Raw genomic sequence first — 15,263 nt, 5'->3', positions numbered from 1 at the left:
TTTGGAGGTATACTAACATTTTAAACAAATAATCATCTCTTCTAAGATCAACTGAATGAGTTATAAATCTCTACTTTAGGGAATTCAATGGCGTCTCGAGAAAGATTTGCCAATCAGCGAACAACATTAACAATAGGCAACCACTGATTTAGGATAGTATATTTAATTACTTCAATAATCAAAAAAAGTTTTTTAAAAACATCAAGAAAGCATTAAGTTTAATTTATATCAGGGAACACAATTTTTTTACTCAATTTATAGACTCAATTTTTTTTAATCTTTTAAAAAAATATTTTATTAGTCACTTCCCATTTCCTCTTTAAAATACGTTCTCCTCTATATTAATTATCTAATTTAGAAAACCAGTTTTAATGTGTTTCATATAATCAATAATTAATATTTAATCAATTCTAAAGCCAAATATTATTTTTTCTTTTTGCATATAAAATAATATCAATTTTAGATTTGCCAACAGGTATGAATAGGCGAAATGCTTTAGAATAGTATTATAATACATAGAAGATAATTATTTAGATTATTTATTTCAAAATTACACTTTCATTCTAACTGTAGAGCAAACATCATAAATGATAAATAGTTTTCAATTATGACAATTTTCTGTTCATTCGTAATATAAATTTACCTCTATTTGTTTATATCTTCTCCCTCTGAACTTTTTTCTTTTACGACCCCGATTACCTATGAAGGAATGTCTTTTTAATAAATCATTTAAACTATTTTTATGAAAGAATTGAAATAAAAAATATTGGTTATAAAAATCAATAAAACTACATATCAAAAAGTGATACATGCTTTGATGGAAAATCTCAATATCATGAAATCATAGGGAGTTTAATTTCTAGTATACCTGTAAACACTGATTATGGTTTTCAATGATTCAGTCATATTAAAAAACTTGCTGCACTAAGTGAATAAGAAATTCATTTAATTTAATGCAATATCATTTCATTTAAATTACCTCTGTTTGTCAATTTAATCATGATGACTATTTGTCAATTTAACCACAATGTTTATTTTTTAAAATTTTGTTTCGAAATTTTTAAAAATAAGTATGAAATTAAACTTTTAGTCAAAATATTCAATAAAAATTGCTACAATGTTTACAAAAGTCCGATTTTAATTCACAATAATCTTTCTAAATATATTTAATTTACAATTATATGCTGTCATTTTCATAACAATCTATTTTCCAAAAAATGAAGTGAGTAACAAAGATTAGGCTTCAGCTGGTTGCTCTATAAAACTAGATATTGTAAAAAAAAAAAAAAAAATGTCATCTATATATTCCTACATTATAAAATTACTAATCTGAAGAAAAATATTGCAGAATTAATAACAAAATAATTAATTGCATAATCTCAAATCATAATAAACTAAAAACTGAGACCATCATTACTTTAAATAAAAACAAGTTGCAGAATAAACAAATTGATTATGCTTTGCACTCATTTGATGGCATTATGAAAATATGAAATAACAGAAAAGGAATAAAACTCTAAAACTTTATATTTAAAAATAAATGCAAATCTTTGTAAATGAAATTTAGTTCCATTTTCTTAGATAAAAATATATTTCCTTAGATAAAAATATAAATATGATATACTTGCTGTATATCAGGGTTTTTTTTCTCTCTTTTCTTGCCCTCTTAGCAATCCATTTTTTTATTTTTTACATTTATGTTCTTAAAATACCAGAGATAAAATATTTTTACAATTTCAGAGATTTAATTAAATACAGCCCCTTCTTTAATTCATTTTAAAAGCTAATTTATCAAATATGTTAGATAAAAATCCTTGGTTGCTCAGAGGATTAAATACAGTAGCAAGCAAGATTAAACAATAAATAGCTAAAATAAAAGTTAAAAACAAAAAACAGGTCATCAGTCAAAAGTCTGATAAATAAAAAATGGATATTGATATAATAGATCATGCAGGGTAAAAGATGGATATTTTTTAAATAAATAATCAAGAAAGCTGTTAGAGAAATGAAGGAAACAAAAGCACAAATAAATCTTTTCTCCTTTTCTCACTCAATTCAAATGCATTTAAAAGAGAACACGTAATTTAAAGACTAAAGAAGAAATTTAAAGAATATGTAATACTTGTGCATTTCAACAGTAAAAACACACTACTTTAGACAAATATCGAAAAATTTTGGTTGCAAACAAAATATGTATCTTCTTAATTGAAACAGAAAAGTAGAGAAACTAATATTAAAATAATTTACTATACCTGAACCCACATGCCTTGGAACTGTTAAAGCTGGCATTCCTACATGTTTGATAGTGTCCTTATCAAATAGTTTAACACAGTATTTGGAGCAAAAATATTTTGAACGCTTGTATCTGAATTCGGGTGTTAAATTTCCACAAAATTCACAATTAACCATTTCCACAATACCTCGAGGCCTCAAAATTCTCTTATTTTCTGAATTGGAAACTACATAGCAAAGGAGAACATATGAAACATGAGCCACAAAACAGGAAAAACAATTATATATATATGTCATTTAAAAGAGGTAAATATTTATTTTCTATTAAGCAAAAATTGAAGATTTAAATTGAAAAGCGACTAAATGTCTTATTATGAAAAGAATTAGTATTTAAATGTATGAGTTTTCAATGATGCAGTTGTCTTTTACTTTTATGGGCATCATAAGGTTTCAGTAGAGTTTATTAGTTGCTAATTGGTCTGAAAGTGAATCTATTTTACGATTGATTGGCCAATTAAATTTATACATCTAACACTTTTTCACATTTCTTGGTATGCAACTCCATTTCTGCTTCTCAAAGAACTGAAATCTAATAACTATACATGTACAACTAACTGATAAGGACTTCTCAGTTGCCTTATTTAACAAACAGCATTGCAAGTTTTGTATGGCGATGAGAACCATTCCTATACTAAGAATCATTTTATGTCCAACTTTATAGCATATATTTAGCATATTCTTGCACTGGCATGCCTAATTGACAATTGCAAATGTGTACAATCACAATTGTGTGACTATAATTACTATCACCTCTGAAATATATTTGCATAAGTAAGTGTAATATATTCATTAATTTTTAGAAATTTGAATAAATATTCAAATTTCCAAATTTGAAATTGGAAATATTAGGAAATATAAAAAAAGTAATATAATGGAAAAAAAAATCAAATTTCAAAAAGAAAGGAAATTGTTTTCATCTGAAATCTCAGAGTATTTATTTAAGGAATAAATGTAAAAAAACATGCTATTACTTAAGTGCTAATGTAATATCTAATTTTAAGATAATTATTATTATATAGAAATTGAAGAAATAAAAATAACACCACATTTTGAAATCTGAAAAAAAATCCACAGAATTCATAACAGCAAAATACCTTGAACGTAATTTCTTTACTTAAAACAGGTGAAATTATTTGGGATTTAAAATTCAATATATTATTTAGTATTTTATCAAAAGAGCTTTATTAACCAGATATTTTTATATTGATATTATAAAAAAAATCAATTTATTCATTGTTTTGGTTTCTAAGAGACAAAAATACTTCCAGCATTCATTAGCTAAACATTCAATTTCTCTAAATGTACTAAAAAAAATAACCATTTTACATTAATTGCAAAAAATAAAGAGGATTTGTGCAAAAAATTTCGATTAGACATTTCAAATTCTAATTTCAGTCTTCGCTTATTATCCAATAAAGCATAACTTATACATTTCGTTTTATAGATTATTTGATCAAAGTTCTGCCTTATTATTATAATAATAAAATATATTATATATTGCAAAACCTAAATTATACCTCCCTTTCCCTCGTTCTAAAATTCACAAACTTTCTGCCTCAATCATTATCTCTCCACTCTTATAAATGAAAAAAAAAATTCTAGAAATCAGGAGGATAACTTCTTTTTCTTCTCTGAAATTTCCAAATAAAGGATACAAGAAGGGTAGAACATTTGAGAGCATCTATGGCTGCAGGGCGGGAAAGGGACAATATGAAAGCCCTTTCACTAGATTGATCTATAGACCAATGATAATTTGTCCTCAACAATGAAAAAGATGTTGACAGAAGAGATAAAATTGTAACCATGGCTGAAGATTACACTCTCCTGAGAACACTTTTGAGAAACTCATGAGCAATAACAACCATTTGCATTTTAAAACAATATAGAATTGATAAATTAATATAAAAAAAATGCCTGATGCTAATTTAAATGACAACGAAAAAGAATGAGAAGTTATTAAACTTTCCTATAAAAATAAAATAAATTGGACTGAAAAGCTTCAAACTGATTTTGTTTGTTCAAAAAAAAAAAGCATTCAATGAACATGTTTAGATGCTTAGCAATCAAACAATCAGGTTAAACAATAATTGCAGATTTTTCATAAATAATATTTTTATCTACAAGCATATAAATTATTTAATATTATATATACATGATATTGAAAGTATGCAAAAAGGAAAGATTTCTTTTTAATTTCATAAAATTTTAAAATATTGTTTTCAATACTTTGTATTAATGTGCTAATACTAACTCAAAAACTTTAAAATTATCATTTTTAAATAAATTAATACTAATTTTATTAAATTTATAAAAAATTCCTTTTCAATTATACACAGTTTACATTAGCTCATTGAAAGACACATAAACAATGCTTATTGCATTTGTTTTAAATGTAATACACTCATTTGTTCAGGCAATTTTAAATGCATAATTTCCTTTATTTTACAACATAAATGTCAAAAAATATAACAATAAGGTATATATATATAAACAGAAAAGTAGCATTAAAAGAGAGTGATAGTCTGTTTTGACTAGCAAATGACAGGAATTAAAAATTGAAATTAATACAAATATTGCTCAAATAATATTTGTGTTGGATTCACAAATATTATTTGGACAATATTTGTGTTAGATAGATTTCACCAATATTGTTTGGACAATATTTGTGTTAGACAGAATTCATAAATGTTATTTGGATAATATTTGAGTTTTTGGAACTGAGTAATGTGATCACCAAAGTCAAATAATTCATTCAAAAGAGTATCTAAAGTTTAAAAAAAAAAAAATAAAAAAATAAAAAAAACTCAATTCTTGCCAAATAATTTTTATAACATACAGTTGGCATTTTAACACAATTTTACAGAAATAAAAAGAAACGTAACATTAAAAAAAATTTTTTTTATTTACATGGGAATCTTCTATAAGCTAAACTTTACACTCATTTATATGTGAAGAAAAGAGAAATTCAAAATTGAGAAAAATATGCATTCATGCAAAATTCTGTGATACAGTTTTATGTTTCATGTTGCTTTATGACAATCGTATCAATTCATTCAAATATAAACAAATATACTTTTCAGTGTGAAATTATTACATATTATACAAATAATCAGCAACTTGTCTTTTAAGAATACATTGGAATTTTATAATATATAAACCTGAAGTAATAATAATACTCTTACATCTTAAAGGTAAAAGATAATCAATTTTGAAAGTTTTAAATAATCTGTTTGCCAAATAATACCAAATATTTTTTTACAAATTCAGCATAGAGAAAAAATATTTAAATGATCTCGAAGTATTCAATAATCATTTAAAATCTTCATTACAAATTAAATTTATGACTATTTAAATAAATTGAAATTAAAAGAGTTCAGGAAAAAAATGTTATGTAAGGATATGCGATGCGCGAAGACAGAACCTGGGTTCTTGTGGTTAGCAGTTCAGTAACTAAACCATTATGCCAAAACAATTGTTCAGGTAGAAGAGCTGTTAACTGGCTTATATGCTTTTCACCACAGACTCTCCCTCCCGTGAGTCGGAGGTGAGACGAATGATATGGCTGTTGAGTGGCGACGTATTGAGCTGTTGTCCAATGGGCCTACCCAGTTGAGTAGCGAGTGTATGTGGGTGAGTGGTTGCTGCGTCAGGTGAGTCTGACAACTTTGGTTGCGGGTAGATGGCGCCACAACAGCTGTACAAAGGTTGAAGGCTCATCGTCTGAGGTCACCAATGTAGGGATATGTGATGGGCGAAGATAGAACCTGGGTCCTTGTGGTTAGCAGTCCAGTAACTAAACCATTATACCAAAACAATTGTTCGGGTAGAAGAGCTGTTAACTGGCTTATATGGTATTCACCACAGTTATCTATATTAAAACCTGCATTATAATAAAACTCCCAGTAAACCAATGCACATTTAAAAAAATATCAATCCACATTTAAAAATAAAAGATATAATGATTGCTATACCTATTGGGGAATCTTCCTTTTCTTTTGGTGACTCAAGTTTCTTAGCAGGTAATAATGTGTTATAGGGTAAATCTAATAATGGGGGCTTGCTGACCTATTAAAGAAAAAGAGAATATCAAAATTTATCTACATTGATGGAAAATATAAAATTTTCATAGAATAATATTTTTTTAAGTGATTCCACATACTATTATAAGAGTAAAATATTACAAATTTTTGCATAATTTTGAACCAAAATTTATTTTACAAAAACATTTATATGTTTGAAAAGTTTAAAACTTAGAAAAAAAAATTAAATGATGTCTAAAATACTTTCCCAATAACATTTATCTATAACATCTGTAATTCAAATATTTACAACTGTGGCTGCTTTTGTAGGTCAGATATTTATATGGGTTTATTCACTGGATCAGCTAAGAATAAAGTGAAAGTTAATGCTGGTAATGACAAAAACATGATGAATTTAAATAAAATTACAGAAATTTATTCCCTCATGTTCATATAAAAAGTCTAAAAGCCTATTGGATAATCGAATAATAGCGAAAGAAAAATATGAAGAGTGTATTCAATGTTAAAGCAACAAAAATATAAAAAATTTTAAAAAGTTGTTAATAGAACATATTTGTTTTAAGTTATATTTCTGATGAAATAGCATAGAAAGTTTAGAACTGCTTCAAATATAAGATTATATCTACCTTCCATTTAAGCTAATTTTATAAAATTCAACTCTATGAAGCAAACTCAAAGATAGCATTGAATAGCTTCTAATCAAAATGATTAATTGTTAACTTGAATAGTTTCTAATCAAGATGATTAATTGTTAACTTGTAACATAAGTTAATAAGAAATTATTTCAATATTTTTTTTTATTTTTATTTATTTGGACATGCAGTTGAAGTATTTGACTTTCAGTTAACCTAAGACCTTAATAACATTAATAAATAATTCTTTGAACCAAGATATTATTGGAGGGAGCCATTGCAGTTATGAGTATTTAAAAAGACAAATCATGAACATATAAAGGAATAAAGGTTAGGTGCTGATCTAGATTATTGCAGATAAATTTCTTTAGAATTGTATTTGTATACTCTCACAATATCTAAATATACCATAATGTAATCATTTACTAAAAAAATGATTGGATTCCAAATACACTTCATCCCTTTTAGCTTTTAAGTATCAAATTCAAAAAGTCTCATTATATAAATGGTTTGAATTTCTACTGATCTAAAACAGCTTATAACAATGATTTTAAAATTACTGACGCTTTCTTATTGGAAAGGTAAGCTTGCTTTTATTCCTGCCTTTTTAGAAAACATATTTTAATCAATCAGTTGCAAAAGCTCATATAAATTCATAGACCAGAAGTATATTCTTTGCATAGTATTAGTAATGATGCTTAATTATTTATAGTTAAAAATTTCCAAATAAAATTTAAATTTTAACGAAGAAGCATTGTTAAAAAAATTATTTTCTAGAGCATTTTTATTTTTATGCCAGATTTTAAAAGAGCAAGACATAGAGCTTGATAGAAAAGATCTTTGTCTTATAAAATCAGTCCATATATATTTTCAATTTAAGATTATACAATCAACAACAACAAAATATTCATAAAAGGAATATTTACTGGAAATGGTTCCAAGCCTTCTTGAATAACAATTCCATTAATGACATGAGTTAGCATTCGTGGTTTAACAATAGCTTTCTGAGGTTGTTTAGCTTGCTTCAAAGATGGCTCCTGCACTGCTTGCCGAGATTTCACATGTTCAGTAGTCATCCCAGATTGTACTGTTTTTATTTGGTGTGAAATACCTATAGCTTCATTATGCGATTTAGACAATGATTGTAAGTTAAAATCAGATACTTCCTTATTTGTCAAACATGGAACTGGAGGAATAGTTGATATACTAGAAGTAGTAGTATCAATAGTTGAAAAGGAAGTATCCATTTGAACTGAAGACCCAACCATGACGGACATAGTAGATGAAGCAGTGGTTGATGCAGAAGATGCAACAGATACAGCATCTATTGTTGATATAACACATGCTTGCAAAGTATTAGCAAAAGGAGCAATCATTGTTTGCAATTTCCGTGGGGTTTCAACACATACTGACTTACTTTCTATCTCAGATTTTATTTTATCATTGACAATTTGAACTAGATTTGGGCAAATTTGATCCTTTGCCTTAGATTTCTCTTGCGCCACAGAAGTGGATGATACTTGGTTTATTTGAGTATGTGCAGCAACAGTTTGAATGTTTGATGGAGAAGTACTTGCATCAGCAGATGATTCAATATTCAAAGTAGAAGATGCTACAGAAGCCATTAGTGATGTTCGTGAATTGCTTGTCTGTAGAATTTGAGAAAAAGGAGCGCCTGTTGTTTGCGATTCCTGAGGTAAGGAAATTTTAGTCTCAATAGACACTGATTTACTTTCTATTCCATTTGTTGTTTGATAATTAATGCCTTGTACTGGAATTTGGTAGGTTTGACTGCTTGCATTAGATCGCTGTTTTATGGGAATGGATATTGCCTGGTTCATCTGAGCATATGTAACAGCCGTTTGAGTGTTTGTGGAAGAACTTGCAACAGTAAAAGATCCAAATGGCAAAATAGAATATGTCACTGGCACAGCAGTAATTATTGTTGATGTTGATGAATTAGTTGTTTGCAAAATTTGAGGGAAAGGAGCGACTGTTGCTTGAGATTTCTGAGTTGTTGAAATTTTAGACACAGCTTTGTTTTCTATTCCAGTAGATTTTGTTTTATCATGGTAAAATTGTACTGGATTATGGTAAATATGATTGTTTGTAGTCATCTGTTGTGGCACAGGAATGGATGGTACCCGGTTCATTTGAGAAGATACAGTAGCCGATGAAAGGTTTGATGGAGATGGACTCGGCAAAATATTTCTTATTACATTTTTCTTTATTGGTATCGACTAAACAAGACAGAATAAAAAGTCCAGTTAGTATAAATAAAATAATAAAAATGTAACCAACATTTTTCTTTTCCCTAAAATTGTTGTTTTTGAAAAAAAAAATTGAATTTATATACTCTTTAAAAAAATAATTATTCTACTCTTCAATATGGAAAATTACCTGCTATTCTAAGCATTATCGTTAAAAGAAATTCTTTTGACTTATAAAATTTTAAAAAAATGAACCCTAATAATTTCACTTAATCACATGCTTATTAAGATGGTTTTTAAAATTAGAAATTTAAAATTGCTTATAACTTCATACAAATAAATTCTATGGCGAAAAAAGCACACCAAATCAACATACTAAATCCAATACTTTTTATTCCATATTTTATTTTTGTTTTACTTACAATTTTAAAAAAAATTAATTGATACAAAAATAAGAGGTCAAATAATTTTTGCAACTAAAAAGTATCCAGAAGTTGAAAGTTTAATAAAGTATGCTATTCCCAAAAAGAAAAAGGGAAAGCCACATGGCATCAAAAGATGCCATCAAAACAAGTCTCCCCAATGCCTTGCTGAAACAACCAGAATAATTTAATGGTGTCACAACAGCACTGAGGTAAGAACTATGATTAAATGATAATGGTCATCACACGCTATAGTTTAATCTCTTATAGAGGGAAAAAAAATCTTTTTTTTTAATTATTATTTTTTCTTAATTACCAAAGCTAAATTACATTGCCTACTTTGGAATTCAAATTATTTTCGTTACTTCAGTAAAAATTGAATTGTGTGAATTTCTTTCACTGTTAAAAGTTAGGAGGGATTCTGTTTGATATCTCAGTAGTTTACAAGATAAATAAGAAACTCAAGTTACAATACCATAAAATTTAAAATATAGATGAACTGCATATTTATATTTTTAATAGTGCTATGATTTTATATAATTGGTCTCCATTAAAACGGTTCATGCATACAATGAATAAGACATATGTAAGACAATAAAAACAATACAGCTTTAATGTCTGACAGTGTGATAAAATCATGTGCATGAGGTTATAGTTAAATAATTTAACTAGGATTCATGGTGAGCTAATTGGTCCCCAAGGTGATTAGTACAGAATAATTATTTTCTTGTTTCACTTTCACTTTATTTCATTTTTTTGTATGCATATTTTTATGCTATCAAAATACTTTCTCATTATTATTGATCTATAACAATCAGCATTAAAATCTTTTATTTGCTCATTTATCATTTAAAGAAATCTTACTTTCTGTGATTTTTTCCTTCTCTTACATTTCTGCTAACAAATAAAACATTTATAAAATGTATTGGAGTTTCTGAAACCGTGAATGCACTCAAAAGCACAATTGTTATTTGTCTTGTAGATCCAGGAGGTAAAAATGTTTCTTTAATTACATTTGAATATACTTCACATGATTCAGTTTTCGATTGTTTAAAATTCAAGAGAAAATTACATTTGCTTTCATATGTGAAATGAACTGGATTATTATTGCCTTCAGTAATTTTTGGTCTCTTAATGATATAATGATATTAACCTTATGAAAACATTGATTCAAACTTATATCAATAAATGAAACTTATAAATAACTAAATAAAACAACATTGAAGAAAGGGTAATTTCTTTAAATGAAATCAAATTCCAGAAAGCATTTTATCCAGCACATATTAAAGCATCCAAAATTTAGAGAAAGGAGAAATCAAATGTTGAAATAAACAAATTTACTTTTTTAAAGATATCAAAACATTTTTTTAAATTTTTTTTTTTTTGTGGAAATGTATTTGATAATTAAATGGAAAAACTTCCAAAAGATTTATTTTTCCCCTGAAAGTAATAGTAATAAATGAGATCTCAATTAGTTCTATGTACAAAGAATTTATATCTGATTATCTAATTAGAAGTCCGAGAATCTTCATTAATGAAAATATTATCCTCAGATCATATCTTGATTTTCAGATTCCAAAGCTGTGACTCTGTTATTAAACTATAATATATGTCATGGATATGTAAAGCAGGAAATAATTTTTAAAAAACAACATTTGTTCTGGAAACATCATTTATTATAATGTCTTCTTTGAAACAGATTAATAGTTCATGGTCTTTTTAATTAATATGACTAGTTTTATTTATTTTATTAATCAGCAATATTTCAGGAAACCATAATAAATTGTTATTCGGCAATATAAAATATTTGATGCAATAACTTTTAATGAATATGTTTATTCAAGAAGAAAAATAATGATATTTTGCAGAATTCATAAAGTCCTTTTAAATCATTCAATGCCATGATTAAGACTTAAAAAAAATCAATATAGGAAATGTTCTGTCGTGCATAAAATGTAAATAAAAGGTAAAATAAGATTTCATTACTGAAGAAATTTCAAAGACAAAAATATACATTTCATATTTTTAAATTAAAACCTATTAAAAAAGGAAGGTGAGAGACGATGTTATTAAGCTTTGCCTAATGTGTTACAAAAAAACTAATGACAGTTGCATAGTATTAGCTGTTTATGTGCATTTATATGGAACTTTGAAATTATTTTTCAGATAATTTTAACATTTCAATAGATGATAACGAAGATATACTTATTGTATAAAGTAAATTCTCAAAACGCATACATTGAAAAAACAAAGGTAAAAGCAATGTATATAATAATGCACCTTAGATCAATTTTTGATCAAGTCATTTTTTTTAACATTTTATAAAAGCAATTTAAACTTTAAAAAAAAACAGGTATTTACAGTTGTTTTAACAAAATTTAAATTGTCTCCACAATATTTAAACTATACCTGACTGATAATTTTTTTTAAAAAAAAAAATTAATAATGGTAATGCACACTATATATACATACCATGAAGTAATGTGCTTCTAAAATAAATATTTTTAGAAACCTATTCTTTGATATATGAAAAATATGCCAAAACATAAGAGAAATCAGCTAAATAAAAATAAATGCTTACTTTGTGCAGTATTTGTTTTTGTGTAGCTACAGTTGCTGGAGTTGGTGTAAAAGGCAGCATAGCAGTGCCTACTGGCAAATGCATTGCCATTTGGGGCTGAAACTGCTGAGCAGCCATACCTGCTTGCTGGTTGTAAATGATAAACGGATTCTGATTAGGTTGAAAGTGTGTCCAAGGTAAATCAGGTGGTAAAGGACTTATTGCTTGTATGCCTCAAAATAAAAATTTTAAAAAATTATTCCATTAAATTAAAAATATAGGTAAATTGCTAATAAAAAAATAATTACTTGAGAAGCAATAATACACTACCTCAATAAAAAAAAAAGACTTATAAGATGGGAAAGTGCACTAATTAATGAATGGCGAATTGAAAATCAAAGAATTCTACATTTAAAAATATTAATGCTACTTTAAATATTAATGAGATGCAAATAAATTATTTGTATAAAAATTGATTCTTTTTTCCTCTAGAAATGAGAAATAAAATAAATACAAACAATATTTGAAAACAATTGCTTTTTTTATTTAATTTTTATTTTATTTATTTATTTATTTTGGTCCTAAAGGCATTCTATGGGAGTGGGAAATTTCATTCTTCTGTCAAAAACAGTGTGGCATAAAAAATGTCTTAGACTTTATTTGCTTACCTTGTCTTTGCCAGATTTGAATGCAACAGCAATTGCATACAGTAATAATGAATTTTAGATGAAGCAATTTTTAGGGGGGGGGATGTACAGTTGAAATCATTAACATATTAAAAAGCATTATTTATTTTATTGTTTACTCTTTTATAATACTAACTAGTTGTCATTTATTAAAAACTTATAAATTCATAAAATTATATATAAAAAAAAATATTGCCATTATCTGCTTTTATACAATTCTATTTCATCATTTCTAAAACAAGTTTACAAATTCATAAAAGTAAATTCAAATTCAAATGGAAAATCCTTCCGAATTTCGAAAAAAGTATTATGCAAGCGTCTTGAAATTAAACATTCTTTTAAATAAATAAATCTAATTATTTTTTGAATTAAAGGTTCTAATGTAAAAACCCACTCAAAAATTAAACTGACTAATCATTCTAATTACAAGTGGATGGCAAAAATGTCTTAAATGAGCCATTTTTTTTATAAAATTTTTTTTAAAAAAATTAACAGATATAAAACCAATATCACTAAAAATTTACTTTTTCAATTTAAAAGTCACATCCAAATGATCCTTCAGTAATTATGTATTCCGAAGTTATAATGAGAAAAAATACTAAAGTTTTAATTAATTTTAATTAACTAAAATTTATCTATAATTTTGAAAAATTCTTTCTTGATTAATGCTATATAATCCAAGAAGCAACTACAGGTCAAATTTAGCAGTTCTATGATCAACAGGGTTTTTGCAAATCTTTTTACATTTTGTAATTAACAGAAATTATGTTAGCCTAAATATATGTTAAAATGCAATTCAAAATCTATGTTAAAAAAAGGAGAAAATGTCAAAATCTTGAAAAAAATTATATAAAATATCATTTTATTGATATCAGTTTAGTCACAAACTTTTTGCTCTCTAAATTTTGACATATCAGTAATATGATTTTGCAGCTGCATGGATGAATAGACAAATTTCGAATTAATTTCAATTTATTTTTCCATGGGAAGGCATGGTTTGTTCACTGAGATGATTAAATGTTATGTGTCTGTTTATGTTGCAACACAAGAGTCAAGTCTGAGAACTTTTTTCTTTAATGTGTTATACTAAGAGATTGTTTTAAGGATTTCTTTGACATGTTTTGATTCAGGAAAAAGGATCTGATGTTATTTGTAAGACTACCAGAGGGAATTTTTATCCTTCCACTTGAGGTATAGAAATACAACGCTCATGCTTTTAGAGTATGCCTTAGAAATAATTTTTAAAAAAAGTGGTATTTGGTTCAAGAAACAGAAAATTTTAGAATCTGGGTTAATTTAATATAAAAAAAAGAAATGAATTACGATTTAAATTAAGATATATGTATATAGTACGATTACAATGATACTTTTCCATGTTGCAATGACATTCAAACTGTTTTCATTGTTCCATCAAATATTTAGTAGCATGATTTTTTTTTAAAGCTAAAAAAAAAAAAGATCTTTGGAATAAGAAAAATATTAAAACAAGAAAATTAAATTATAAAATGTGTTAAAAAAAGACAATCAAATTTAAGATTGTGTGGGAAATGATTTGACAAATCTATGAATAATATGGACTTGAATCTATTAATAATATTAATATTATTAAAATAACAGGACTGTACTTCTATTACTACTTCTGTAGTGATACAAGACTGTACTTCTTGCTACTTGAAAATATTTTTTTGTGAGAGTAATGAACAAAATGGAAGTCATCTATAAGGAAAATGAAAGTTATGCAATAATGATGATATGATAATATAAGTTATGATTGAAATTAAATATAACTGCAGTAATTGATTACAAGTGAAAATATTTCAGCATGTTGAAACAAACTTAAAGAATCTAATAGCTTTCAGAAATTTATTTTAAAAAGCATTAAAAAAATACCTAGTAACTGAGCTTGATTTAACATAGTCCCAGAAGCTTGAGTAGTCATAACTTGAGGTTGTGATAATATTTCGCTGACATTGTTCCCATTAAATCTTTGAGTTGAAGATTGAACAGGCATAGTGGATACATAAACTGTATTAGGTTGCAAAGGTATCAGTTGATTTTGAAACATCTAAGGGAAAAGAATTAAAATCATTGGTATATTAAAAATTAATTAATTTTAATAAATATAAATATTATTTTATTTGCATTAACAAAATTTTAATAGCATGCTGAAAACACTTAAAAAATGAAATAAAATTGAAATGAAGAAAGTATGCCATTCATTTTTATCTAAACTTTTCAGTTTAATTTTTTTTTTTTTTTTTTTTTTTAGAATACTATGAAATCAGTACTCATTTCAAAATCAACTAAAATGTGCTGGGAGATAAAATATTTTTAAAAAATGGCAAGTAAAATAAATATATGGCACATTTAGATTAAAATTATTAATAAAAAAGATATTGCATGAAACTAACATATGCATGA

General features: G+C 26.1%; 1 protein-coding gene across 1 annotated transcript in view; it reads right to left on the bottom strand.

Annotated features, from left to right (window-relative positions):
• The window catches only part of LOC129972647 (polyhomeotic-proximal chromatin protein-like), a 28,462-nt gene that overhangs the window by 10,464 nt on the left and 2,735 nt on the right, over positions 1 to 15,263 (bottom strand). The window contains exons 3-8 of the mRNA XM_056086859.1: positions 14,733 to 14,907; positions 12,178 to 12,389; positions 7,891 to 9,204; positions 6,264 to 6,357; positions 2,253 to 2,459; positions 644 to 699 (exon numbers count right to left, since the gene is read on the bottom strand). Coding sequence (XP_055942834.1) covers positions 644 to 699; positions 2,253 to 2,459; positions 6,264 to 6,357; positions 7,891 to 9,204; positions 12,178 to 12,389; positions 14,733 to 14,907 — 2,058 coding nt within the window. The remainder of the gene's footprint in view (positions 1 to 643; positions 700 to 2,252; positions 2,460 to 6,263; positions 6,358 to 7,890; positions 9,205 to 12,177; positions 12,390 to 14,732; positions 14,908 to 15,263) is intronic.

This window comes from Argiope bruennichi, chromosome 6 (genome assembly GCF_947563725.1).
Source record: "Argiope bruennichi chromosome 6, qqArgBrue1.1, whole genome shotgun sequence".
NCBI lineage: Eukaryota > Metazoa > Arthropoda > Arachnida > Araneae > Araneidae > Argiope > Argiope bruennichi.
Note: the sequence above shows the minus strand (reverse complement) of the source record. Positions and strands in the feature narration are given on the sequence as shown.